This window comes from Terrapene carolina, unplaced genomic scaffold (assembly GCF_002925995.2).
Source record: "Terrapene carolina triunguis isolate 2854851 unplaced genomic scaffold, T_m_triunguis-2.0 Scaffold583, whole genome shotgun sequence".
NCBI classification, from domain to species: domain Eukaryota; kingdom Metazoa; phylum Chordata; order Testudines; family Emydidae; genus Terrapene; species Terrapene triunguis.
Genome location: NW_020664934.1, coordinates 545,790 through 573,564, shown reverse-complemented (window position 1 = coordinate 573,564; position 27,775 = coordinate 545,790). Strand labels below are relative to the sequence as shown.

The window sequence follows — 27,775 nt, the reverse complement described above, 5'->3', positions numbered from 1 at the left end:
CATCCAGGGAGGAGACCCATACCCCTCCCCCCCTCCCCGATTCTCTCTCACACACACACACACACACACACACACACCCTCTTACACACTTTGTTCTTGCATTTAAATCCATCACATGCAGCTCTGGACTGCATCCCTGCATGTTTTCCTTCAGTGCTCGATCCGGACCACGACTACAGTGACATTATCTGCAGAACCTCGCTGCACTGCTTTGTTGGCCAGCCGGTTACAGGCTGCTTCATATCGAGCGTCAGCTGCTAATTTTCCTTCTCTTGTTTGGATATTCTTGTCCTGTTGAAAGAGGAAGTTGACCATACTACTCACACAAACCTGTTCTGCTGAGTGTAAACATTTCACAGTGCTCTGCATTCATGCGGACTACAGTTTTATGCTGCACAATCCAACGGCAACTTCACGTGGGCAACATTAAAAGAGCGTCCTGTTCTTCAGGATTCTGTTTCTTCCAGCTCTAGGAAAAAGCCCAGACTGCTCATACATGGAATTTAAAAATGTGCAAGGAAAGCTCTCTCATACTGGCTAAGGAGCAGCTCTCCTTCATACTGGGGCTGGGAGACAATAAAATGGTGATGGTCCCATGAAGCAGAGATGGATTAAACAGGACAAATAATGGCAATAAGCAATCATTTGAGAATGAGGCAATCCTACAGTATTTTAGAATAGCTCTCATTCAATAAGCTGCCAGAGCACACTGGTTCCACCTAAAAGTGTATTTCTCTTCTATGCTCTCCCCTTCCCAGCATGCTAGTATTTCACACCTTCTGCACTGATGAAACTGCACATGCAAGTCCACCCTAGAGCTGCCTTCTCCTCACCTCCAGGCAGGACAAGATGAAGTTTACAGCTTCTTCTGGTGAGAAGACCTTGAAGAGGCCATCACAGGCCAGCATAATGAACCTGAAAGAGAATCAACGCTAGGCAATATGTCGGGCCCTACCAAATTCACGGCCATGAAAAATGCATCAGGGACTGTGAAATCTGATCTCCCCCCGTGAAATCTGGTCTTGTGTGTGCTTTTACCCTACCTACACTATACAGATTTCACAGGGGAGACCAGTTTTTCTCAAATTGGGGATCCTGACCCAAAAGGGAGTTGCGGGGGGGATTCTGTGATATTGCCATCCTCACTTCTGCACTGCCTTTAGTGCTGGGTGGCCAGAGAGCAGTGGCTGTTGGCTGGGCACCCAGCTCTGAAGGCGGCAGCACCTCCCCCCCACACAGCAGCAGTGCAGAAGTAAGGGTGGCAATCCCATACCATGACACCCTTACTTCTGTGTTATTGCCTTCAGAGCTGGGTGGCCGAAGAGTGGCAGAGGCAGACTGAGGGTCCAGCTCTGCAGGCAGCAGCGCAGAAGTAAGGGTGGAAATTGCCACATTACTTCTGCGCTGCTGCTGGTGGTGGCACTGCCTTCAGAGCTGTGCTCCCAGTCAGCAACCGCCGCTCTCCAGCTACTCAGCTCTGAAGGCAGCGTTGCCACCAGCAGCAGCGCACAAGTAAGGGTAGTAGTACCACAATCCCCCCACAACTCCTTTTTGGGTCAGGACCCCTACAATTACAACACCGTGAAAATTCAGATTTTAATAGCTGAAATCATGAAATTTACGACTTTTGAAATCCTATGACCGTGAAATTGACCAAAATGGACCATAAATTTGGTAGGGCCCTAGCAATATGGGTAGGCTCTTCCACCCTCCAACTACAAAATCCCCAATTTATTTTACTAGATGCCCTCTGGTAGAATCTTGTGGAAGATTTTCCAAAATACAGATAACCTTTGACAGCACTGCTATCAGCTGCTGGAAAGTATGCTGATGCCCCCCGAGGCTATCCTCCTTACATATTCCCTACACAAACTAGAGAACATGCCAAAAGTATAATAAAGATGCAGTAGCAGAGTTCCTATGTCAGGACATACTACGAGGCTCTACAAACAATGAATACAATGACTTGTTATGCAAAGTCACTGTGTGTTGCCCATATATAGTTATTTCCATTCCTGCAGGAACTCACTCTTCCCTTGAAAGTTCTGTTCTTCCATCTCTCTCCCCTGTGAAGTGGCTAAAAGCAAGGGAATATGAGGGGTATCAGCAGGGCTGGTGCCCCAGTACAACCACCAGGGCATCCCACATTACAGCATCTAGTGTCTCAGAGCTCCCACAAGCACCCTTAATTCAGGCATTTCCTAACTTGACTCTGATGTCTTTGCCCAGTCAGAATTAGTCCCCTTTCCCACCCTGGCTCATCAGGTATCTCTTCTCATTTCCCCTCCCGTCTCCTCGCCACAGTTTCCCAGTCAGTCCCCTCTCCTTGTTCCATTCTACTACCCATCCCCTTCCATCTCAGATCCGCTCTGCATTTAAATCAGGCACTTTCCTCCTCCATGCTGCCTGGAACTAGCAGGGGGGAGCACTGAGCAGAAGAGTGTCCCTGCTCTCCATTTCAGGGTCCAGCTCTGGCCCTGGCATGACCCCCAGCAGCAGAGTGAAAAATTGGAAGGGAAGTCTGCTCTAGCCCCAGAATGGAGCATGCCTATGCAGACAGAATCTTTGGAAATTTTAGTTGTGATGTTTTCGCAAGTCCTTGTTGAGCATGTGAGAGCTAGGATTTTTCAAAGGCTTATATCATCTTGGCTGAATTTGAGCACATTTTCGTGGGGATGGCAAAAAGTACATCTCGGACGCAAAAGCCACCCCTCTACCAAATATCAAGTCACTGCTCCAGAGCATGAGCGTGCGAGCAGTTCAAGGGAAAATCTGCCTGAATTTTTAACATAAGCAAAAAATAATGTATTTTTCTCTAGCCTCATTCGGTTATGCCTGAAATGTTCCAAGATAGTTCAGCCTGAGGCATGCACCCATCATGCAACATTTCAGTCCAAATGGTTAGAATTTGGCAAATTTACAAGCAAATGAAAACAGGGTCTTAAAAGCAAGAATTGTCAGGCAACCTTAATAATCAGGGGTATCAGCCCTGCCCATAATACCGCATTTGAATTACTGTAGATGGTAAGCTGTTTAGTGCAGGGGCTTTGTCAGTCTGTAGTTCTGTAATTGTTACATATGCTTACACTGCTCCACACATGATGAACCCTTTCAATTAACTCTCCATCAAAAAACAAATTTAAGAAAAGAGCCATCACAATGATGAGAATAAGGAGTAGTTAGATGACTCTGGTGATCTGACTTGAGAAGATTCTGCATTATGAACTGCTAAACAAATGGCACTGAACACATACCTTGCTTTACCCTCTGCTTGGACATGCTTTACCTGTCATTGTGTGTGAGTTGGCAGCGTTTGATATCCGGCACAGAAATGACACCACTGCGTTTGTACTGTCCATCCCCAATGGAGCGGGAAACCTCCAGCACACCCAGCACTCGTCCATCCCTGAATGATGAAAAGGAAGCCCAGTTGGGACAAAATAATTTAGCAGTACACCAGCTTTCCCAACACCGCACACATCCCTTTCTCTCTCTCGCTGGAAGACTGACTGCACATTCTCAAGCAGACACTTAGGGCTGAAATGCAGAGGAGCTATTCCTGATGGCCTACTCTTTAGACACTATGGGTAAAACCCTGCCCCCACTTAAACTAGGAGGAGTTTTGCCATTGCCTAAAAATAGGTTGGATTTCATCCCATGTCTCCTATTTCTTAAGCCATAGCATTCAGGGTGAACAAACTCCACACAGAAACTTCAACAATGACAGAAGATAGGGAGAGATTGAAAGAAATCATCAGTAGGATTAACCATTTTCTTTTCTTTGGACTTGCCCTAAACTGAGAGGCGTTAAACCTAACAGGGCAGGAAAACATAATTCAAAAGCATAAGAGCTGAGCATAGTGTGTGTAACCAGGGCTTGTTGAAGTCAGCGTTAACAAAACCCCAACCTTGACTTCAAAAAGGAGAGGCTACACATAGGAGATATTTTAAACAAAAGACAGTGAGCATCAGAGCACATTTAAGTACAGCAAAGAATGATACTCTGTCAACAACCATGAGGATTAAGAATGGACCACAAAGTGATTTGCTAATGAAAGTGAGTTTCCATTACGAACTCAGTAGAGGATTATAATTTTGAATGGAAATACCATTGCATTGGGGGAGGCAAGAGAACAGAGTGGGATCATCATATGTAGTGTTATACTAAGACAGAAAACAATGAAGCACCTGGACCTGGCTATTTTTTCCACCAATTAAAGTGCTCTTGACCTTGACAATCTGTCAAATTATTGACTTGTCTCTAATCTTCTGTTTCAGTTAAGAGTGGGAATGTTGTGACACATTCCCTGTAGCTGGATGCCTCTGACTTCCTTGACCCCTCACAGTCTGGGTTCTACTGTGGTTATGGCTCTGACCAATGATCTCCTCTTCTCAATCGGAGATAACTAGAGCTATCTGCTGCCTTTGATACCACTGATCATAAGATCCTGCTGACTCACCTGCAGATCAAAGATGTAGATGGGGCTACTTTTTGGAGGCTTCATTCTTTTCCTCTCAGAAAATACTGCTTTAAAAATATTAGTGCATCAGTAAGACAGTGGGGTGGACAAGCTTTCTAGTGCTGTTCTGTTGCTCCTCAGTCACTGGCCACCCTTGCTATGTTCTTAAGGAACTTAAGCAGTGTTATTACTAAGATGAGTCCTAATCAATGGATCCTAATCTAAATGGCTGTTTAGCTTTTAATTTTTGTTAACTGTTAATTGCTTCTGGTTATAAAAGGAGGGCTCTACTTTCCCTGCTCTCATCCTCCACCCCGATCCCTTCAGCCTGTTAAGAGGACAAGGAAAGAAAGCTAGTTTATAGGGATGGTGAAAATGAGCTTCCAGAGAGGAAAAATGGTTACCTACCTTTTGTAACCGTTGTTCGAGATTTGTTGCTCATGTCCATTCCATTCTAAGTGTGCGCGCGCCCATGTGCACAGTTGTCAGACATTTCTGCTTTAGTGGTATCCATAAGGTCAGCTGTGGCGCCCATATACGAGGCTCTACCAGCCCTATGCCCTCTCAGTTCCTTCTTTCCGGCAACTCCAACAGAGGGACAGGAGGGCAGGTAGTGGAATGGACATGAGCAACACGTGTTGAATAACAACAGTTATGAAAGGTCGGTAACTATTTTTCCCCCCTTTGAGTGCTTGCTCATGTCAATTCTATTCTAGGTGACTCACAAGCTGTACACCCTTGGAGGTGGGCTCAGAGTTAATGGTTGTGCAGCTTAGAACACTGCTCTACCGAAGCCAACATCATCCCGGGCCTGCTGGGTAAGCACGTAATGGCACATGAATGTGTGGATGGACGACCAGGCAGTGGCCCTGCAGATATCTTGGATCGGCACCTGAGCCAGGAAGGCCTTCACCGAGGCTTGTGCTCTGGTTAAATGGGTGGTTATAATCGCCGGTGGGGGCACTTTCACCTGTTCATAGCAAAAACAAATGCAGGTGGTGATCCATGATGAAATTCTCTGGGTGGACACAAGAAGGCCTTTCCATCCTGTCTGCCACCATGACGAATAGATTCATTGACTTATGGAATGGATTAGTTCTCTCTGTGTAAACAGTTAGTGCCCTCCTGATGTCCAGAGTGTGTAATCTACGCTCCTCATGTGACTTATACTTACCAGTTTTCTTTCCAAAACCTCTTATGTCCTGGCTGGTATGAAACTGTTAAACTACCTTGTGCAGGAAAGCTGGGTGTGGCTGCAGCTGAACCTTGTCCTTGTAGAACACCATATAGGGCAGCTCCAAGGTAAGCACCCTAATGTCAGAGACCCTACAGGTTGATGTTATTGCCACGAGGAATGAGACCTTCTATGAAAGCACAAGAAGGGAACAGGAAGGAAGCCAATGGCTCGAAAGGGGGGCCCTTGAGCCTTGACAGTATGAGATTCAAGTCCTGAGGAGGGACAGGATCACAGACCTGAGGATAGAGCCACTCCAGACCTTTTAGAAACCGGACTGTCATGTTGTGAGCAAACACTGACCTGACCTGGAACAGAGGGTGGAAGGCAGAAATAGCGGCTAAGTGGACCTTGATCGATGAAAGAGACAGGCCCTGTAGCCTGAGATGTAGAAGATCGTCCCAAACAGTCCAGGATCGACTGTAGTGAGGCCTAAGACCTTGGTCCAAGGCCCAACATATGAACCTGTTTTCATTTGGCCAGGTAGGTTGCCCTGGTGGAGGGTTTCCTGCTGCCCAACAGGGCCTGTTGGACTCGGGCCAAGGACCCCTGCTCCTCTTCATTCAACCATGCAGCAGCCAAGCCGTCAGGTGCAGCGCGGCCAGCTTTGGGTGCAGAAGTCTGCCGTGGTTCTGGGACACCAGGTCTAGCCAGAGTGGTAGCTGCAGCAGAGCGGCCACCGAGAGATCCAGCACCATGCGGAATCAGTATTGGCGAAGCCAAGCCGGAACTATGAGGATTACACTCACCTTGTCCTTCTTGATCTTCATGAGGACTCTGGATTAAAGGCACTGGCGTACATTAGGGCCCCCAACCACGGGAGCAAGAAGGCATCAGACAGGGAGCCTCTGTCAATCCCCCAAAATCGAGTAGAATATGTGGCACTTCCTGTTCTATCTGGACGCGAACAAGTCCACTCAGGGAGATCCCCACCTCTGGAAGATCATGCTGACCACCGCTGGGTGGAGTGACCGCTCGTGGTGAGATGAGAAGGTCCTGCTAAGGCCATCTGCCAACACGTTCCTGGCCCCGGGAGGGTGCGCTGCCACGAGATGGATGGCATGCTTCACACAGAAGTCCCACAGCCAGAGAGCTTCTTGGCAAAGGGCTGACGACCAGGCTCCACCTTGCTTGTTGATATAAAACATTGTGGCAGTGTTCTGGACTGGACCACCTTGCCCCTCAGATGAGGATCTGGACCACCTTGCCCCTCAGATGAGGCAGGAAAGCCTGGCTGGCCAAGTGAATCGCTCAGAGCTTTCAGACGTTTATGTGGAGGGAGCGATCACCTCGTGACCAATGACCTTGCGTGCTGAGATTGCCCAGGTGAGCTCCCCATCCCAGGTCCAAGGCATCAGAAACCAGGGTCAGCAACGGGGATGCAAATGGAACTCCCTCCAACACCAATCCAGGGTCCAACCACCATTCCAGGGATGACCGCGCGGTCTAGATTGTGCCTATTAGAGATGTAGACTGACACAAGCCATGCTTGCAGGGGTCTGAGATGGAGCCAGGCATGACGTACCACATAGAGTACAGGCTGCCATGTGGCCTAACAACCTTAGGCATGCGTAAGCAGTGGTGAGCGGGCAGGCCCTCACGTGCAAGATCAGGTCTCTCATGGCTCAGAAACGGACCTCTGGGAGGAAGCACCTTGCCTGCATGGAATCGAGGACCACCCCGCTATAAACTCTGTTCGTTGCACCAGTATTAGGGTCGATTTCTTTTAGTTTATTAACAGGCCCAGATGGTGACATGTGGAACGTACCAGATTGAGGCTCCTTTGTACTTGATCCCGGAGTAGACTCCTTTCCCCCTCATTTCCCGAGGGATCTCCTCTACCACAAGGCTTGAAACCCAGGGACTTGGGCATGCCCCACCCTGGGGCAAAGTCCCTGCTGAGACTCTAACTTACTAAACTAACCCTTATAACTTAACACCTAATTACTAACTACTGTAAACAACTATATATAAATAGGTGCTGGGGAAAACCATTATCCACTTCCCGAGGTGGGAGGAAGTCACTCTGACAAACTGTAGGGGCAGTAAGAAGGAACTGAGAGGACGTAAGGCTGGTGACTCCTCATATACCAGCGCATGAGTGCGGCACTCCAGAGGGTGCCACAGCCGGCCCTCCTGATACCGCTAAGGCAAAAAATTCTGACTGTGCACGTGGGCGCGCACGCACGCACCTAGAATGGAATTGACATGAGCAAGCACTCGAAGAAGTAGCATTAAGAAATTGCACAAATCTAAACATGCCTCTTCCTGTACCCTCTCTTCCCACAAACTGACAAGAGAGAACAACCCACTGTATCATTACAGTGTTTGTACCAAGCAACTTCTTCAAACTGCACATGCTGATCTGCTTTCTGGCAGGCCAGAGATATGCAGGAGACAAGCCCTGGAGGCAGATTTTTTTTTTTTTTTAAAAGGAGCTGTGACATGCAGAAACATGAGTGATGTGCACAAAAAGGAGGGAGATACCATGTGCCCCTCCCATTTCAAGACTGTCAAGAGCCTGGGGGCATTTGGTAATGGGCCTTTCACTTCCAGGTCACTGATTCAATTCCAGCAAGGTCAATAACCGCACACTCTAGGGATATCTAACAAAGCTTAAATACATCAAGTTATGGCCCAGAGCATGGGATTTTTCAAAAGCATTCAACGCTGGCTTAATTGCTCCCAATGAAATCAACAAGCACCTTTGAAAATCCTACCTTAACCGTGCACCTGGCATAATTCAACATAAGGCACCATCAATAGTAGCAGAAAGCCGCTGCCAGATGGCTTTTCAGTGGCCTGCCTTGGCAGTGTCACTGTAGCTCCTAGTGGACAGGTGCCCAAATAGAAACCACAGACAAGCATTAATCTTCACCCTCATTGGCAGCCTTAGCAAAACACAAGGGTTGGTCCCTTCATGTTAGGGCAGAGGTACAGGATAATGGAGAAAGTCTGATGTATGTGCTATACCCATCTTTTATTTACTAGTTGTATTGTAGTGGTGCCTAGAGGCCTAGAGACCATTGTGCTAAGTATTGTACAAACATAAGACAGTCCCTGCCCTAAAGAATGTATAATCCAAATGTAAGACAACAGCCAACACACTGAATCATCATACAGGAGTACAAAGTAACAAGATGATTCTGATCGCCATAATAAGCAGCTGTCACAGCAAATCAACAGCCTAACCACTGACTTTTTTGTAAACACTATGGCAGAGGTGAGTTTTACGGAAGGATCTGAAGGACAAAATGGAGGCTTTGCCCATACATGGGGGCAACATGGGAGAAAGCACGAAGGTGCAGCCAAGAGCAACGAAGGCTGACATCAACAGTAGAGCAAGGGTAAGGGCTGACATCTCAATACCATTTATGAAATAACAGGCTGGGAATTAGCCATGAAGGATCTTAAAAGTGAGACCACCATATCATGCCTTCTTTCCATCACCCTTACTGACTTTCTAGCCATCTTAGAACTAGAGCGGTCAATAGATTAAAAAAATTAATCACTATTAAGTGCACTATTAAGTAATAATAGAATACCATTTATTTAAATATTTTTGGATGTTTTCTACATTTCAAATATATTGATTTCAATTACAACACAGAATACAAAGTGTACAGTGCTCACTTTATATTTATTTTTTATTACAAATATTTGGACTGTAAAAGACAAAAGAAATAGTATTTTTCAATTCACCCTAATACAAGTACTGTAGTGCAATCTCTTTATCATGAAAGTTGAACTTACAAATGTAGAATATGTACAAAAAAGCCTACATTCAAAAACAAAACAATGTTCTCATGGCACTGTTGTAGCTGGCATCGCAAGATGTGCTCAAGTTTCATATGTCCCTTGATGCTTCAACAACCATTCCAGGGGACGTGTCCAGCTGATGACGGGTTCTGCTCAATAATGATCCAAAGCACTGCGGACCGATGCATGTTCATTTTCATCATGTAAGTCAGATGCCACCAGCAGAAGGTTGATTTTCTTTTCTGGTGGTTCAGGTTCTGTAGTTTCTGCATCAGAGTGTTGCTCTTTTAAGACTTCTGAAAACATGCTCCACACCTCATCCCCCTCAGATTTTGGAAAGCATTTCAAATTCTTAAACCTTGGGTCAAGTGCTGTAGCTATCTTTAGAAATTGCACATTGGTATCTTCTTTGCATTTTGTCAAAGTTGCAGTGAAAGTGTTCTTAAAACAAACAACATGTGCTGGGTCATCATCTGAGACAGCTATAACACTAAATAGATCACAGAATGTGGGTAAAACAGCAAGAGAAAATTCTCCCCTAAGGAGTTCAGTCAAAAAAATTAATTAACGCATTATTTTAACAAGCATCATCAGCATGGAAGCATGTCCTCTGGAATGATGGCTGAAGCACGAAGAGGCATATGAATCTTTAGCACATCTGGCACAGATATCTTGCGACGCCAGCTACAACAGTGCCATGTGAATGCCTTTTCTCACTTTCAGGTGACATTGTAATTAAGAAGTGGGCAGCATTATCTCCCATAAATGTAAATAAACTTGTTTCTCTTAGTGATTGGCTGAACAAGAAGTAGGACTGAGTGGACTTGTAGGCTCTAAAGTTTTATATTGCTTTGTTTTTGAGTGCAGTTATGTAACAAAAAATACATTTGTAAGTTGCACTTTCATGATAAAGAGATTGCACTACTGTACTTGTATGAGGTGAATTGAAAAATACTATTTCTTTTATAATTTTTACTGTGCAAATATTTGTAATCAAAAATATAAAGTGAGCACTGTACACTTTGTATTCTGTGCTGTAATTGAAATCAATATATTTGAAAATGTAGAAAACATCCAAAAATATTTAAATAAATGGTATTCTATTATTACTTAATAGCGCACTTAATAGTGTTTTTTTAATCTATTGAAATAGATTTGAAAATGTAGAAAAACATCAAAAATGTTTAATAAATTTCAATTTGTATTCTATTGTTCAACAGTGCAATTAACCACGATTAATTTTTTTGAGTTAACTGAGTGAGTTAACTGCGATTAATTGACAGCCCTACTTAGAACCAACTGGCTTTTCAAAAAAGACTTTCCATGCAGAGACCTGCTCCATCCTGATCTCTGTATCCCCCTTTGCCAGTCCACTTACACTGCTCCTCTAATCATGGCCTCATCTTTGCCTAGGCCCTGATTCTCCAGTTGGTAGTTGCTTATTTCTTCAAGGTGCCCCACCCCTCATTAGCTTGCCCCCTACTTTTTCAGAGACACTGCCTATTTAATTCTCTCTTTAGTTAAGCTTTACTGGTATATCTTTATATAGTATCATTAATACACAGCACTACTTGTATTATGTGATGACTAATACATATAGGCAACTGTGCAGAGACCTAAAGTATGTGTTACTCAAATGTAAACCTTTGAATTCAAAACAGTAGGCAGAACCTACTCCACCACCAAAAACTTGGATGAACTCCATTCAGGTGCTTCTCTTATTTGTTAAACTGCAATAATTAACTAGTGTGCTGACAGTTCCCTTCCTCCCTCTCTCTCTGGTACAAAACGTTTAACCACTGAAACAGGGGTAGATTCCTAGTCAATGGAGATGTTGCCTAAAGTCTGCAAACAACTAATAGAGACTTGTTCATCTCCTTCCTACTTGCAGAGATGGATTGGTGATAAACACAAATAATGGCATGTGCTCTCTGAAGATAAGGGACATGTCGTTTATAGAGAAAGCTAGCCTTACAAGCCTTAGCCCACCCATTCCCACACCCTGCAACAAACGATTCCAAGGCAGCTTGAAGCACATGCATTCCAAATGTTTAGGAATTTAAAAAGCACACCCCAAACGACATCTTTTCACTCTGATTTGGACTTCCCTGTAAAAGTCAAGATGTAACTAGTTGAAACATTGACTGTGTCAAGAGGAAACCTTCAAGGAAGTGAGCAAATATTAAAATACAGCAGATATTTAAGTATTAATACACACCAGACTGAAAGTGTCTATGTGTTCACATGCACACAGAGTGAGTGCACTTGAAAAGAAGTCCATTCCAGCTCTAGAAAGAATACCCATTTTAAATATAGGGAACATCTCAAACCTTAACCATCACTAAGGGCTTGTCTATACAGTGCATGGCAATCTGGGATGTAAATCTATCTGGCACTAGCCTGCTGCGCATTAACTGTTTGGGTAGACCCTGCTGACACATACTAAAATGCTACTCTGCTTTGAAATGGGAGTATATCAATGCGCACTACAGAACTTTCAGTGTGCATCAACAGGATCCATGTGGACAGTTAGTGTACAGCACACTAGCGTGGAGTGGATTTACACCTCACCTTGCCATGCATTGACTGTCTGTATAGACAAACCCCTAGTTGATGAACTAAGGGTGTCACTGTATGCGTAACAACATTTCAAGGAAATGAGGAAGCAGATTTAGAAACACTCAAGGAGCAATTTTTAGCTGTTAAAGAATTTCCTGATGTTGATTTTAAAAAAGTCTTTATTTCCTTCACAAATGTTTTAGTTTATATGTGCTTGTTTAGTGCCATCTGGCTTTCACTCAAAGACACAACACTGCTCCACCCTCCTGCCATTGCAACACAGTACCATGCCTCTAGGACAAATCCACCCTCAGTTTCTTTCTAAGGCCAGGAAAATTAATTCCAGCCAACCATTCCAGTTACGGGATTCTTGGAGGGCATCCCATAAACAACTGCTTCTCCAACAAGATTCCTATGTGCCCTGATTTTCAAACATGCTAAGCACAATCGACTTCTATGGGAGTTGGGTGTGCTCAGCACGTCGAAACCAGATGAGAGTTCAGGCTCATTCCCATCTCTTCTCTTGTGCTTTCTCTTGTTTACCTGACATTTCCTCCAGCCTTCTGTATCCTCATTCGCTCCTCATATTGGGTAGGGTTGTGTTCTTTACTGAGACTTAAGGCTGTATGTTTTTGACTTTCCTTGTTGTAACGACACAAAATCGCCTGTGCTGACAAAAATCCCTTGTGAGTAAGTGGTATTAAGCCTGTAATATAAAGTCTCTACCAAAATAAAAGCAGAACAAAGGTTCTTAGGTTCAATTTCCCAGGAAATAAAAATTCATGCCAAGACCGAAAGATATTGTACTGAATAGCCCTTTGGCAAGGAAAAGGATTGGTCTTACAAATCCCATAAATTACTTGCATTTCAAAAGTAATTTTAAAATAAATTGAATACACCACTAGCTAAAAGATATAATCAGGTATCTAGCAAAATCTAGAATGCACCAGCAGACAGCTAAAGAACACAACAGGTTTGCAGCAGGGCATAACATCACATCACCTAATGGCAGACAGCTAAATATTGACAAGTTTTGTAAGTGCTTATATACAAATGCTAGAAGTCATATTTGCCCTTCTTAGTAAAAGGGCAAATATGAGTGCCAGATATTAAATGAGGATATTGATATAATAGGCATCACAGAAACTTGGTGGAATGATGATAATCAATGGGACACGGCAATATCAGGGTACAAAATACATAGGAGTGACAGAACAGGTCATGGAGGTGGGGGAGTGGCACTATATGTGAAAGAAAGCAGAGAGTCGAATATAGTACAAATCTTAAAATGAACCAAACTGTACTATAGAAAATCTCCATGAATAGAAGTTCCATGCTTGAAGAAGAATAATATAGCCATAGAGATATACTACTGGCCACCTGACCAAGATGGTGATTGTGACTGTGAAATGCTCAGGGAGATTAGAGGCTATAAAAAATAGAAATCTCAGTAATAATGGGGGATTTCAACTATCCCTATAATGACTGGGTACATGTCATCTCAGGACAGGATGCAGAGATAAAGTATTTTGACACCATAAATGACTGCTTCTTGGAGCAGCTAGTCCTGGAAACCACAATGGGAGGACTAAATCAAGAATTGCGTCTAAGTGGAGTACAGGATCTAGTCCAAGAGGTCAATATAGCTGAACCGTTCGATAATAGCAACCATAATATAATTAAATTTAACATCCCTGTGGGGGGCAGAAGGGGAGGAGACACACCAATGAAGCCCACCACAGTAGCATTTAACTTCAGAAAGGGGAACTACAAAAAAAAGGGGAAGCTAGTTAAATAGAAATTAAAAAGGTTGAGTCCCAAAAGTGAAATGCCTACAAGCTGAATGGAAACTTTTTAAAAAACACCATAATAGATGCTCATATTAAATGCATACCCCAAATTAAAAAAACATAGTAAGAGGAACAAAAAAGTGCCACCATGACTAAACAAAGTAAAAGAAGTGGTTAAAGGCAAAAATGCATCCTTTAAAAATTAGAAGTTAAATCCTATTGAGGAGAACAGAAAGGAACATAAGCTCTGGCAAGTCAAGTGTAAAAGTATAATTAGGCAGGCCAAAAAAGAATTTTAAGAGCAACTAGTCAGAGACTCAAAACCTAACAATTTTAAGTACATCAGAAGCAGAAAGTCTGCCAAACACTCAGTGGGGCCATTGGATGGTCGAGGTGCTAAAGAAGCACTCAAGGAAGAGAAGGTCATTGCGGAAAAACAATTCTTGCATCAGTCTTCACTGCAGAGGATATGAGGGACATTCCCCACACCTGAACCATTCTTCTTAGATGTCTCACCTGAGGAACTGTCCCAGATCGGGGTGTCAGAGGATGTTTTGGAACAAACTGATAAATTAAAATAGTCACCAGGACCAGATGGGCTTCACCCAAGAATTCTGAAGGAACTCAAATATGAAATTGCAGAACTACTAACTGTGGTATGTAACCTATTGCTTAAATCAGCTTCTGTACCAGATGACTGGAGGATAGCTAATGTGATGCCAATTTTTAAAAAAAGCTTCAGAGACAATCCCGGCAATTACAGTCCAGTAAGCCTAACTTCAGTACCAGGAAAATTGGTTGAAACTATAATAAAGAATTGCCAGACACACAAGTGATTTGTTGGGGAAGTCAACATGGCTTTTGTAAATGAAGATCATGCCTCAATCTATTTGAATTCTTGGAGGGGGTCAACAAGCACGTGGACAAAGGTGATCCAGTGGTTATAGTGTACTTGGACTTCAGAAGGCCATTGACAAGGCCCCTCAAAGGCTTTTAAGCAAAGTAAGCTGTCATGGGATAAGAGGGAAGGTCCTCTCATGGATCAGTAACTGGTTAAAAGATGGGTGGGGGAGGTGAAGGGTAGGAATAAATGGTCAGTTTTCCGAATGGAGAGAGGTAAACAGTGGTGTCCCCCAGGGACAAATGATCTGAAAAAGGGAGGTGACAAAATTTACAGACGATACAAAATTACTCAAGTCCAAAACAGACTGCAAAGAATTACAAAGGGATCTCACAAAACTGGGTGACTGGGCAACAAATTGGCAGATGAAATTCAATGTTGATCCATGCATATTGAAAACATAATCCCAACTATACATCTAAAGTGATGGGGTCTAAATTAGCTGTTGCCATTCAAGAAAGATCTTGGAGTCATTGGGGATAGTTTTCTGAAAACATCCCCTCAATGTGCAGTGGCAGTCAAAAAAGCGAACAGAATGTTGGGAAACATTCAGAAAGGGATAGATAATAAGACAGAAAATATATTTCCCCTATATAAATCCATGGTACGCTCACACCTTGAATACTATGTGCAGATCTGTTCGCCCCATCTCAAAAAGATACATTGGAATTGGAAAAGGTTCAGAAAAGGGCAACAAAAATGATTAGAGGTATGAAACAGCTTCTGTATGAGGAGCAATTAAAAAGACTGGGACTTCTCAGCTTGGAAAAGAGACAACTAAGAGGGGATATATGATAGAGGTCTATAAAAATCTAGACTGTGTGGAGAAAGTGAATAAGGAAGTGTTATTGACTCCTTCACATAACACAGGATCTAGGGGTCACCCAATGAAATTAATAGGCAGCAGGTTTAACAAACAAACAAGAGGAAATACTTCTTCACACAATACAAAGTCAACCTGTAGAACTTGTTGCAGTGGATGTTGAGGGCCAAAACTAGAACAGGGTTTAAAAAAACTAGTTAAATTCCTGGAGGATAGGCCCATCAATGGCTATTAGCCAGGATGGTCAGAGATGCAACCTCACGCTCTGAGTGTCCCCAGTCTCTGTTTGCCAGAAGCTGGGAATGGATGACAGGGGATGAATCACTCGATGACTTTCTGTTCTGTTCATTCCCTCTGAAGCACCTGGCATTGGTCACTGTTAGAAGACAGGATACTGATCTAGATGGACCACTGGTCTGACCCAGTATGACCATTTTTATGTTCTTGTAAGTTAGAACCTAGAGGGACACACAGCTACTCTAAGTTCCATCTTCTTCAAGGAGGAATCTTTGTAGGAATAGTTGGGGAGCTCCCAGCTACTTCTGTCCAGTCTCTTTCAGTGAAGCTTAGTAAATAATGGTTGTGTGGGTGGGGAGATCAATTACTTTAGCATCTCCCAACAAGAATCCCTGCAAAAAGAGTGGAAATCCATTCTTCCTGTAGGTACTGGGGATGTTATACAATTAAAATCTATGTAGTAGGTTTCTCAGTGCTACTTACCCGGCTGTCTCCAAGGTTGGCAATGTAAAGGATATTATCTACAGCCAGGACACAGGTTGCTGTGGAACCATCCTTCCAGGCAGGCTTCCTGAAGGCACCAGAAATAAGGTTACAATGGAAAAAGCTAGTTTTTGTTAGAGGTTCTATTTCAAAAGGTTCAGAGAACCCTGCAAAGGATGCCTCTATTGCAAGGCATTCAGAAGTCAGCTAGCCCAAAAACACCAAGCTTCTGTTTGGGAGTTCTCCCCGTTTTGCTCACAGGTTTTTGTTAAATTAATTATATAAAACAGGTTTATAGACAAGATACATACGAAGATGAAGACAGATTAGCAACAGAGCAGCAATTTCTAACTGTGGGGTGGCACCCCCGAGGTGGGGTTCTCAGGGATGGCTGCAGGTAAGAGCTACCTCTCTGCAGCTGCTGGAACCTGACCCCGTTTTTCTTCTCCTCCCATCCTATGCTACACTCAACTCCAGAGAAACTCATTTAAGGGTATGACAGAACCAGTTTCACAGTAACTGCCTAGCTCTCAGTGCCTAAAAAATAATGGAAGCTCTCCCTAAGTGGCAACTTCCACAGAGTGCAGGGCAGGTGGATGGTGAGGAACTAAACAGTAACAGAGGAGAATGTGCAATCTACTCACTCTTCCCCTCTACCCTGGTATTCCTCACCCATACTATTTCAACTCATCACCCACAGTACCCACCATCCTCCAGCTTCAGCAATCCCCACCCCGTTTAAGTTGTTTTCCTGACATTTGGCTTGCTGTAGTTCAACTGGTGTCTGGACAGCACTGTGTAAAATCAGAAATGCTGCTTGGATTATAGCTGCAGCACTGTTTTCCTTATTGTGGACCAGATATAACAGTATAGCAATTTTGAGTGTCATTTCTTAAACTTATCTGCTCATAAATCATCTTTCACTGAGTTTTCCTGATGCTGAAGAGCCTAATTAAATTTCTCCATAATTTCAACATGCTGATATTATAACTAACAAGTTTGCAAATGCAGCCTGTAGATTACAGAATATAATATATACAGGTTAGATGAAGTGGTTTTTTTTTGTTTTTTAAAATACTCACACAGGTTTGGGAAAGATACCAAATAATTGTTTTAACGAATTCTGTTAGTACTTTTTTGTGCCTACACTGGTAATGTTTGTTTTGTTTAACTGGTTAGGGTTAGAGGGCTGAGCGAGAGTTTGGTCTGTGATGTTGTACACAAGAAGTGAAATTTCTAAGCTCATTGCTGGATGTATTGATATTCTCTCCAGCTATGTTATAGATGAAAAGTTATTAAATGGAAAGGATATACCAGGCTGGTAGCCAAGCTTAAGTATAAAGCGATACATGGTGGCATCTCAAAGTGTTAGGTTCCCCCTCCCCCCACACGTGGGGATAGGCTGTGTTTTTCCTCAAGGAAAATAAGTCTCCACTAGAACAAAGCTAAAAAGAAGTATAGTCAATTAGAAGGATGATTCAAATATTAGTCATTAACCATCAGACCCATTCATCCTTTAGAGGACGGGTTCTCAACCCTTTTCTTTTTGAGGCCCGCCCAACATGCCATAAGAACTCCACGGCCCACCTGTGCCACAGTAACTTTTCCTGCATATAAAAGCCAGAGTCCGCGTTAGGGGTAACAAGTAGGTCAATTACTCATGGCCCCACACCACAGGGGGCCCTGTGAAGCTAAGTTGCTCAGTCTTCAGCTTCAGCCCAGGGTGGCAAGGCCCCAGGCTTCAATCCCATGCGGTGGGGCTTCGGCTTTCTGCCTTAGGCCCCATTAAGTCTAATGCCAGCCCTGCTTGGCAGACCCCCTGAAACCTGATCACTGTCCCCCAAGGGGTCCCGGACCCCTGGTTGAGAACCACTGCTTTAGAAAGCAGTCTTGAAAATAATGCAAGATTTAACTAGTAAACTTTTATCTGCCTGTCCCATGTTAACTACATAACTTAAGGCATGAAAAAAAAAATCTCAGTGGTTCACTAGAATCCTTGATCATGTGCATTGCTCTATGTGGGAGTATATCTGCTGGTAGCCACCTGAATTCTGGATAGAGGGCGATGCAGAACTCCCTGAATATCTGGAATTCCTTGTGCTAGGAACATGCCACTCTGTCATGTTATGAGCTTGCAGATTTAAGTTAAAAAACTATTGCTTTCACTGAAGTGGTTTTTTACCCACGAAAGCTTATGCCCAAATAAATCTGTTAGTCTTTAAGGTGCCACCGGACTCCTTGTTGTTTCTGTTATTTTAGTAATATGCAAGATCTCCTTGGATACAGGTCACAAAAGGTGCTATAGAAGAGAGGGACAGAGGCCAGTTTTGGCTCATATTCTGGCCCCGTAATACTTCACTCCCCATGGCAATCCTGGTCTTACCCTTACAGCGTAGGGTAGCCCTATGTTGCTGTCCTGTACAACCTGTAGTGTAGGGGGGCAGGGCTGGAGCGCACTACACTCTGGCTATTATGGCCATTCTGCCAGCCTAAGAGCAGCCATTGAAGGATGTGGCTCCAACTTGCATATGGGCCAACTGGACTCTTGGCAAGGAGCGATGATGACTTTTCAGAATGGAGTGGTGATCCCCAAGGGTCAGTCCTAGGACCAATCCTATTCAACTTATTCATAACTGATCTGGAGAAAGGGGTAAAAACTGAGGTAGCAAAGTTTGCAGATGATAATAAACTGCTCAAGATAGTTAAGACCAAAAGAGACTGTGAAGAGCTTCAAAAAGATCTCACAAAACTCAGTGATTGGGCAACAAAATGGCAAATGAAATTTAATGTGGATAAATGTAAAGTAATGCACATTGGGAAAAATAACCCCAACTATACATACAATATGATGGGGGCTAATTTAGCTACAACTAATCAGGAAAGAGATCTTGGAGTCATCGTGGATAGTTCTCTGAAGACGTCCAGGCAGCGTGCAGCAGTAGTCAAAAAAGCAAACAGGATGTTAGGAATCATTAAAAAAAGGGATAGAGAAAAAGACGCAGAATATCTTATTGCCCTTATATAAATCCATGGTACGCCCACATCTTGAATACTGCACTGCATACAGATGTGGTCTCCTCATCTCAAAAGAGATATGCTGGCATTAGAAAAGGTTCAGAGAAAGGCAACTAAAATGATTAGGGGTTTGGAACGGGTCCCATATGAGGAGAGATTAAAGAGGCTAGGACTTTTCAGCTTGGAAAAGAGGAGACTAAGGGGGGATATGATAGAGGTATATAAAATCATGAGTGATGTGGAGAAAGTGAATAAGGAAAAGTTATTTACTTGTTCCCATAATAGAAGAACTAGAGGCCACCAAATGAAAGTAATGGACAGCAGGTTTAAAACAAATAAAAGGAAGTTCTTCTTCACACAGCACACAGTCAACTTGTCGAACTCCTTGCCTGAGGAGGTTGTGAAAGCTAGGACTATAACAGGATTTAAAAGAGAACTGGATAAATTCATGGAGGTTAAGTCCATTAATGGCTATTAGCCAGGATGGGTAAGGAATGGTGTCCCTAGCCTCTGTCAGAGGGTGGTGATAGACAACAGGAGAGAGATCACTTGATCATTACCTGTTAGGTTCACTCCCTCTGGGGCCCCTGGCATTGGCCACTGTCGGTAGACAGGATACTGGGCTGGATGGACCTTTGGTCTGACCCAGTAAGGCCATTCTTACGTTCTTTGCCCCAATGTAGGAGTTGCAACTTCTGGCTGTACCACTCAGGAGGTACAACTAAGAATTGGGGTCTGGGAGAGAGGAACATTTTAAATAGTTACAAGTAGCTCTGGGGGACATTTATACTTACTGACTGGAGGCCTGCTTCAGGAACTCCTCATCTGTATGTTTGAAAGAGTCCAGAAGGCATCTCTTCACTGTTTTCTCCACACTGACTACCTCTCCTGTGACAAGAGAAAGTGGCGCATGCTCCTTTTGAAACACCATGCTCATCTAATCCCTGCCCCCTTCCTCACTTGTCTGACATGCATAAACAGGTCACACTGCACGTATGTTACTTACGTAGGGCAGACACGGCCCATGTCCCCAACTGCCAAAGATTCAGATATAAAAGCACATGGCCAGTTTGTAAACATAGCCTAGTTATTCACCCTTGAAGACAAGGGACACCTATTGTAACGCTATTATTTTCCTCAGCCGTATTCACAGATCTGCTCTGGCTATTTCATAGAACTTGCCTAATCTAGCTAACACTGTTATGGCTTTTGGCTTGATAGCCTCACAAATCTGCTCAACAACTTCTCACACCTCACCTATCTACAGCCTAGAGGCATGGTCGCCCAATACTCCACACACAGCTATGTCCCTGGCTCTGGCTGTCCAAGGTCATTTCTTAGTGGACACACCACAGCAGCAAGTCATAAGGAATGAAAGATGATGCACATGCCCCCACATGGCCCTCTCTTACCTTTAGGAAATTTCCTAATCAGGTTTTGGTGCAGATTCTGTGCTGCAAATTTTGAAGCTCGAACTCCCCCATGGCCATCAAAAACGGCAAAGTATGAGACACGGGTTCTGCAAAGGAAGAAACATTAATGTAAACTAGCTGTGAAACGGCTGGTATCAACCAGAAGTTAAGATTTAGTAAAGAGGCTTGTGTCCCTAGCACCTCTCCCAACCTGTATTGGAAAAGAAAATGCAGTGTTTCCTCTAAAAAGTGTAGAGCTAGCATGTGTGAGTACTAAAAGTTTCCCCACCTCCCCCAGGAAATGAAGGAAAGGAAAAGACGCTTTGGCCCCCAGCTACATTTAACAGCAGCTAAACATTCCACCTCATGGGCACTCCAACTCTGGAACCTCTCTCCAACAATTTTAGAATTTGCTATTCACAGATGCCAGTCCAACACAGCTGTGCAATACACAAGAGACATGGGGACATACTATTTTCAAATTGCCTTTTGTTCTACAAGCTTTAGATCACATATTTAGCTTTAAAAGAATGTTTTTAAATGATCTTTTATGGCCTGTCCGTGTTGTTTTTAAAAATGATACATTCCACCACTTCCCCTCTAATCATCTAAAAGATATAGTTAATTTAAGTTGAGTGTTTGATACCTGATGGCTTCTCTTCTACAAGTATCCAAGCTCCTCATCACTGCCACAATTGGGATTTTAACTGTTGTGAAACCCCAAAGGCAAGGCTTAAACAGCTATACTCAAGTTCAGAGCCTTCAGGTATCTTGGGTCTGATATCCAGAGGTACTAGGAGGAGTTGACTTCTACTGAAGTCAACGGGAGTGGTGGGTACTCAGGACTTCATGGGGAAAATAAATAAATAAAAAGAAAAAAGTCAGGTCTTAGGCACCTGATGTGGACCACCTAACAAATGAGGTACCTTTTGCATCATCAAACCTTACATGATTTTCTCAAGGTCAGTGGCAGAGCTAGGAATACAATCCAGATCACCCACGCCATCACACAAAGCAATATTTAGTCATGAGCAGTAGTTGCTCAGAGTGAGGGATCATTGTCAAGAGCTCAGGCAAAGTTAATGGGAGCTCTTTCATCTTCTTGTCATGACTCTGTTCTACTACAATGTTACTCCCTGACTCCGGAGGTCTGGCCTACTTACATTTGAGCGGGAAGGGGTCTGCACTCCTCAGTGATGTCATTCAAGATGATATGTGCATCCTGCATCTCCTCTCGTTCACCTTTCCTCTCTGCCATATAACCTTTCAGTCCAAAGATGCCTCCAGATGCTAGTGAGAATCAAAGCAAGATTACACACATGAAACTCCTCTGTCTCCTAAGCCTGATTTACAAACTTGTGATCCTTTTGCTCTATGCAAGATTCTGAAAATCCCATGGTACCATGACAAGAAGCATGTCTTGCCCTGCATGGGCTATACTTGAAATTAAAGGTTTTTCTTAAAAAAGGGTCAGCTTTTGGAACCTTTTGCTGAAAGTGACATGCTTTGTGACACTAGTATTAAGTGTCCCCAACATCAGAAACTGTAAGGCAGTTTGCATCCTATTGAATCAGGGCAACCAAGCTTGAGTGCTAAAGCTACATCAGACTGGGATATCATTGCACGACCAGGAGAGGGATGCACTCCATGGAAACTCTCTTGATCAGGGGTCTCAAACTCCCATCTGCGGCCTGCAAGCCTCCCCAATGTGGCCCGTGGGGCTCCAGCAGTTTTGGGGCCGGGTCTCTCCCTTGGCCACACCTGCCGCCCCCCTCAGGGGCCCTGGCAGCGCAGCGGAGCTGAGAAGCGTCTGCCTGTTCGCTCCAATGGCTGCCAGCGCCTCCCTGTGGCCCAGGGGCGGGGTGGGGCTTTGCCTCCACATGCTGCTCCTGCCCCGACCGCCCCTGCGGCCAATGGGACGCTGCGGGGGCGGTGCCTGGGGGCAGAAGCGCACGGAGGCCCCCTGGCCTGCCCCGGAGCCCCAGGTAAGCACCGCACCCGTGCCCTGAGCCTGCACCCCCACCCCCACCCAAACTCCGTCCCAGAGCCTTAGGCAGGTGGGAGGGCAGAGTTTTTGGGGGGCGGGTTCTGGGCGGCATGAGTGACATTGGCCTCCTGGGAGGATCTGAGGACTGGCACTGGCCCTAAGGTAAACTGAGTTTGAGACCCCTGCTCTTGATGAAACAGTAAATCTGTAATGAGGCTGCTAACAATAGATAAAAACGCTAAACCAAATGTTGTTTCAATCAAATTTATCTTTCTTAGTTTGAACCTACTGTACACATCCAGTTCTCAAAGCCTAGTACAATGTTAGGAAATCTGTATCACTACTGTGTCTTACACATCTGCACCAAAAAGCAAGCAAGCCAGATGTGAAAGGTTAAGCCATTTTTCTCAGGAGTTCTCTTTTTTTCATTGCAACCATTTGTTGGAGTGACAAGATGCTAGCGGGGCAAGGTGGTCTGAACCACTCTGCCAGGAGTCAAACAGTCACTTCCACCTCTGCTACTCCAGGACTTGTGCTCTGACTGTAGGTCTATGCATGTTTGTGAAAGTACCCACTATTATACTTCTGGGCTGGTTCATCACAACTGCTAATAGCCTCCCAAATTAATAAGAACATACTTAGGGGATGCATCCAAACCCTGGGATCTAAGTATGAACTCTGCCAGCAGGCAACACACTTCATTTCTTAGAGTAACCATAGAAAGTGTACTGAGGAACCAGAGATCAGCTTTGATCTGGACTTACTCAACCCAACGTAAAGAGTACAAAACAGAGTACATTTGTTTTCAAACTGTCTGAAAACCTTTACAAACTTTCTTTTCCACAAGTTCTTCACGGCCGTTCTTCTCTTCCTCTGAGACTTTCCTCTTCTCTCCTTTCCCATGATTCCCTACTGCTGAGACCTGCTCAGTGATGCGTGAAGCTAGAAGACAGCAAAAATACAGATATCTGAAGACTTTGCAGAAGTGTTTTCTGCCCTTTTCTGTTTTTATTTATGGGAATCACTCACCTCTTACACTGAAGAGAACAATTCCTTTTACACTGAAGTATTATTGACCTACAGTACTACTACAGTCTGGTAAATTTTGGTTGGCAGACTCCCCTCTCCCCCACTTTGGCCTTGTCATTAGTTTCCTAGTTACCAGACTGATCTGGGTTGACTGCTTCGATATGTTAAAACCAAAAGTTTGAAGCTGAGGAATTTCTAGTTTTTGCAACAAGTCTATCATGCATGAAAAGGATTGTTACTACTTTCTAGGACAGACAATACTACTCTTATATAGAAGATATATAAGAGACAGGATGGATTACAAAATAAAGTCAGGAGTGATGAGGTAGAAACATAATTAGCATGGGATCTGAAGTGACAGTGGATTCAGTGCTCATGGAATGAGTCTCCTCCTAGTCCCTAATGACTAGCTGTGTACATGATGAAAATTTGGCAAATCTGGCAGTCTAGCTTTAAGTTACTCTAACAGCAGTGGGCAGTTTTGGCCAGGATCAAGTCACAGTGGCAATGCTGTAAGAAGCTTGTATAGTGCTTAACTGCGGCCTGTGTAACTATAGCAAGTGCTCTTTACACTTTTCACTTTAGAGAGCCCTAAGTTCACTCCAACCTCCAAAAAGCATATAGTACAATAGTGGCTCTCAACCTTTCCAGACCACTGTACCCCCTTCAGGAGTCTGATTTGTCTTCTGTACCCCCAAATTTCACCTCACTTTAAAAGTGCTTGCTTACAAAATCAGACATAAAAATACAAAAGTGTCACAGCACACTAGTACTGAAACATTGCTTATTTTCTCATTTTTACCATATAATTATCAAATAAATCAATTGGAATATAAATATTGTACTTACATTTCAGTGTATAAACAAGTCATTGTCTGTATGAAAGTTTAGTTTGTACTGACTTTGCTAGTGCTTTTTATGTAGCCTGTTGTAAAACTAGACAAATATCTAGAGGAGTTGATGTACCTCCTGGAAGACCTCTGCATACCCCTGGTTGAGAACTACTGTATTATAAAACCCATTATCTGCAGTCTTTCAAGGACATCAGAGATGTTATGGAGTCAGCTAGCAAGAACTGATGCATGTACTTACTTCTGCAGATAGACCCATGTTTGATGAACTTAGATTTTTAGTTACATGAATACGTCTCCACTACCAGTACAAGTGCCCAAATACTCACCAAGATACAGGCAAGATTGTTGGAAAGAACAAGATGAATCACAGTCCCAGTATGACAAGCTATGCTGACAAATTCCATGAGAAAAGACATGTATGGAGGGACCCTCATGAAGGCGGTTACAAGTCCCTTACCTGAGTCACCACTGCTGGCTGGTGGGAGATCATCAAAGAGCAAAGGTCCTCCTGTCCCTGAAACACAAGGAAACAGTCAACAAATGTAAATTGAGTGCCTCCACCCCATGAGCAGAATTCTGATCATGTCCAACAGATGTGTGAAGGCTACAAAATGTCAGCTTACTCAGACCAGATCAGTTTAAACGTGTACCTCTCCAGGATATAAAACAATTATTAGCAGACAGTGGGAGGACCTAGGCCTTATGTTGATGTTTTTAATATGCCCCATGTTAACTTTTCAAAAAATATGAAAGATCCATATTAAGATAGCCATTTATATTAGTTGAAGAAATGAGTGAGGAGGAGGAAGATGGACACTCAAACATGTAGATACTTTGGAAGATTTTATCCTATACTTATGTATAATAAAAAGTGTTTAGACAAAATCTCAGTGTGAGAAGAGATGCTGATGCAAACAAGCTAGGCAGATGCCAAGACAACGATTAGAGTCCTCATACCTGAGTCAGCACTGCTGACCGGTGGAAGATCATCAAAAAGCAAAGGCCCTGTTTGTGCTTCTTTCCCTAAAACACATCAGAGCAGAGTCAGAACATACTTGAAAAATTATTCACAGGAAAAAAAGGAATGCCCCGTTATTCTAGAACAGGCTTGCACAACTCGTAAAGTGGCAAGGGCCATATTACTGCAAAGAAAACAGCTGAGGGCCGAAACCCTCCGAGCGCCGACAACCCCCCCCCCCCGCCCCCCCCCCCCCCCCCCCCGAAACACAACACACACACCCCAGCGCCGCCCGCCCCACGGAAACAACCCCCCCTGCGCCAGCGCTGCCGAAACACACACACACACCCCGGGCGCCACCTGCCCTGCGGAAAAAAACCCTCCTTCCCCAGCGCCACCCCACCGAAACAGCAGTATTGAACCTTGGTAATATGTTATAGCAGGCCCCTAAGGTAGTATAATTAAGGTAAAAGAAAAATGTCTTTTTGCTAGAAGTAGAATAAGATCTTCCCCCCACTTTGTAATCAATTGCCCTGTTGAATGAATGAGGTGTGAATGAGGGAGGCGTGGAAGGCAGGCACCTCCAGACAGCTGCAACCCTTGGAGAGGGCAGGGCCGGCTCTAGGATTTTGGCCGCCTCCCCTTTCTTTTTCGTGCCCCTCTGCCCCCGGCCCCACCCCAACTCCACCCCTTCCAAACCCCTTTCCCAAATCCCCAGCACCGCCTCCTCCCCCGGCATGCCGCATTTCTCCCTCCCCCATTGCTTCCTGCGGGCCCCCATGAGCTCCTGCCCTAGCTCACCTCCGCTCCGCCTGCTCCTCCGGGCGTGCCGCCGCTCCGCTTCTCAGGTGAGGGAGGGCAGAGAAGCGGAGCAGCGGCGCATTCAGGGGAGCAGGCGGAGCAGAGGTGAGCTAGAGTGGGGGGGCACAGGAAATAACAGGGGGGTAGAGGAACCGCTCCAGCTCACCTCCGCTCCACCACCACCGCCTCCCCTGAGTGCCCGCCGCTTGGCTTCTCCTCCCTCCCAGCCTTGCTGCGCGAAATAGCGGTTTCGCATGTGGCAAGCCTGGGAGGGGGGAGAAGCGGAGCGTTCAGGGGAGCAGGCCGAGCGGAGGTGAGCTAGGGTGGGGGGGCGCAGGAAATAACGGGGGGTAGAGGAACCACTCCCCGCTCCAGCTCACCTCCGCCAAGCGCCCCGCCGCTTGGCTTCTCCTCCCTCCCAGCCTTGCTGCGCGAAACAGCTGTTTCGCGAGTGGCAAGCCTGGGAGGCAGCGGCGTGCTCAGGGGAGCAGGCGGAGGTGGAGAGGAAGCGAGCTGGGGCGGCGAGGGCACTTTCTCCCCATGCCCCGGAGTCGGCACCTATGATGGCCTGCACCAGAATGCCGCCCCTAGAAATATGCTGCCCCCAAGCACCTGCTTGTTTTGTTGGTGCCTGGAGCCGGCCCTGGGAGAGGGGATGGGAGCCAGACCAGATCAGTACAACAGGTCAGCCACCGACTCACCACTTGCCTCCTCAGCCCCCCTCCCCCGGCTCACCTCCTCACCCCCCGCCACTGCCTGCTCGCTCGCCTCCTCAGCCCCCCATCCCCCCGGCTCGCCTCCTCACCCCCCGCCACTGCCCGCCCACTCGCCTCCTCAGCTCCCCCTCCCCCGCCACCGGCTCACCTGCCCCCCGCCACTGCCCACCCACTCGCTTCCTCAGCCCTCCACCCACCCGGCTTGCCTACTCATTCCCCGCCACTGCCCGCGCGCTCGCCTACTCAGCCCCCCTCCCTCACCTGCCGCTTGCCTACTCACCCCCCCGCAGGCCACACGGTGAGCCCACGCGGGCCGCATGTTGTGCAGGCCTGTTCTAGAACAATCCTTGCCCCAAATGAACCCCTCCACCCTAACTATAGACTGCTACTGCACAAGACAGAAACTGTCACTTTCCTGGAAATAGTCAGAACTCCTTTGTAAGCATTTCTAGCTAAAGCACTTCTGATTTACAAGAGTTAAAAAGACTCATTAAGAAACCTTGGATAGTGTAGGAAATGAAGGGGCAGAGATTCTATTAGGTTATTTCAGATAACACTGCTAAGTATTTACAAGAAGACCAATGGCCTTTAGCAGAGGAGACACAGAAATGGCAAACTGAAGAAATCTGCATCTTTATCACTGATGTTCTAAGTACTTTGAATTCCTCACAGGATCTGAAGTACACCTCAGTTCTTCTCCCATTTTGCTCTCTTCCTTTTCTATGAACCAGGGCTTTTTCTTCTGAACCACATCCAT

General features: G+C 44.9%; 1 protein-coding gene across 1 annotated transcript; it reads right to left on the bottom strand.

The window, feature by feature from the left end:
* Nucleotides 1–31: 31 nt before the first annotated feature.
* Nucleotides 32–27,775, bottom strand: ILKAP (ILK associated serine/threonine phosphatase). Its single transcript, XM_026659135.2, has 12 exons — nt 27,703–27,775; nt 25,501–25,566; nt 25,001–25,057; nt 23,483–23,602; nt 21,837–21,963; nt 20,674–20,780; nt 20,056–20,149; nt 16,247–16,334; nt 12,556–12,734; nt 3,287–3,406; nt 834–915; nt 32–291 (listed from the first exon to the last, which is right to left on the bottom strand). The coding sequence occupies exons 1-12, from the start codon at nt 27,773–27,775 to the stop codon at nt 151–153; spliced, it is 1,254 nt and encodes a 417-aa protein (XP_026514920.1). The 3' UTR covers nt 32–150.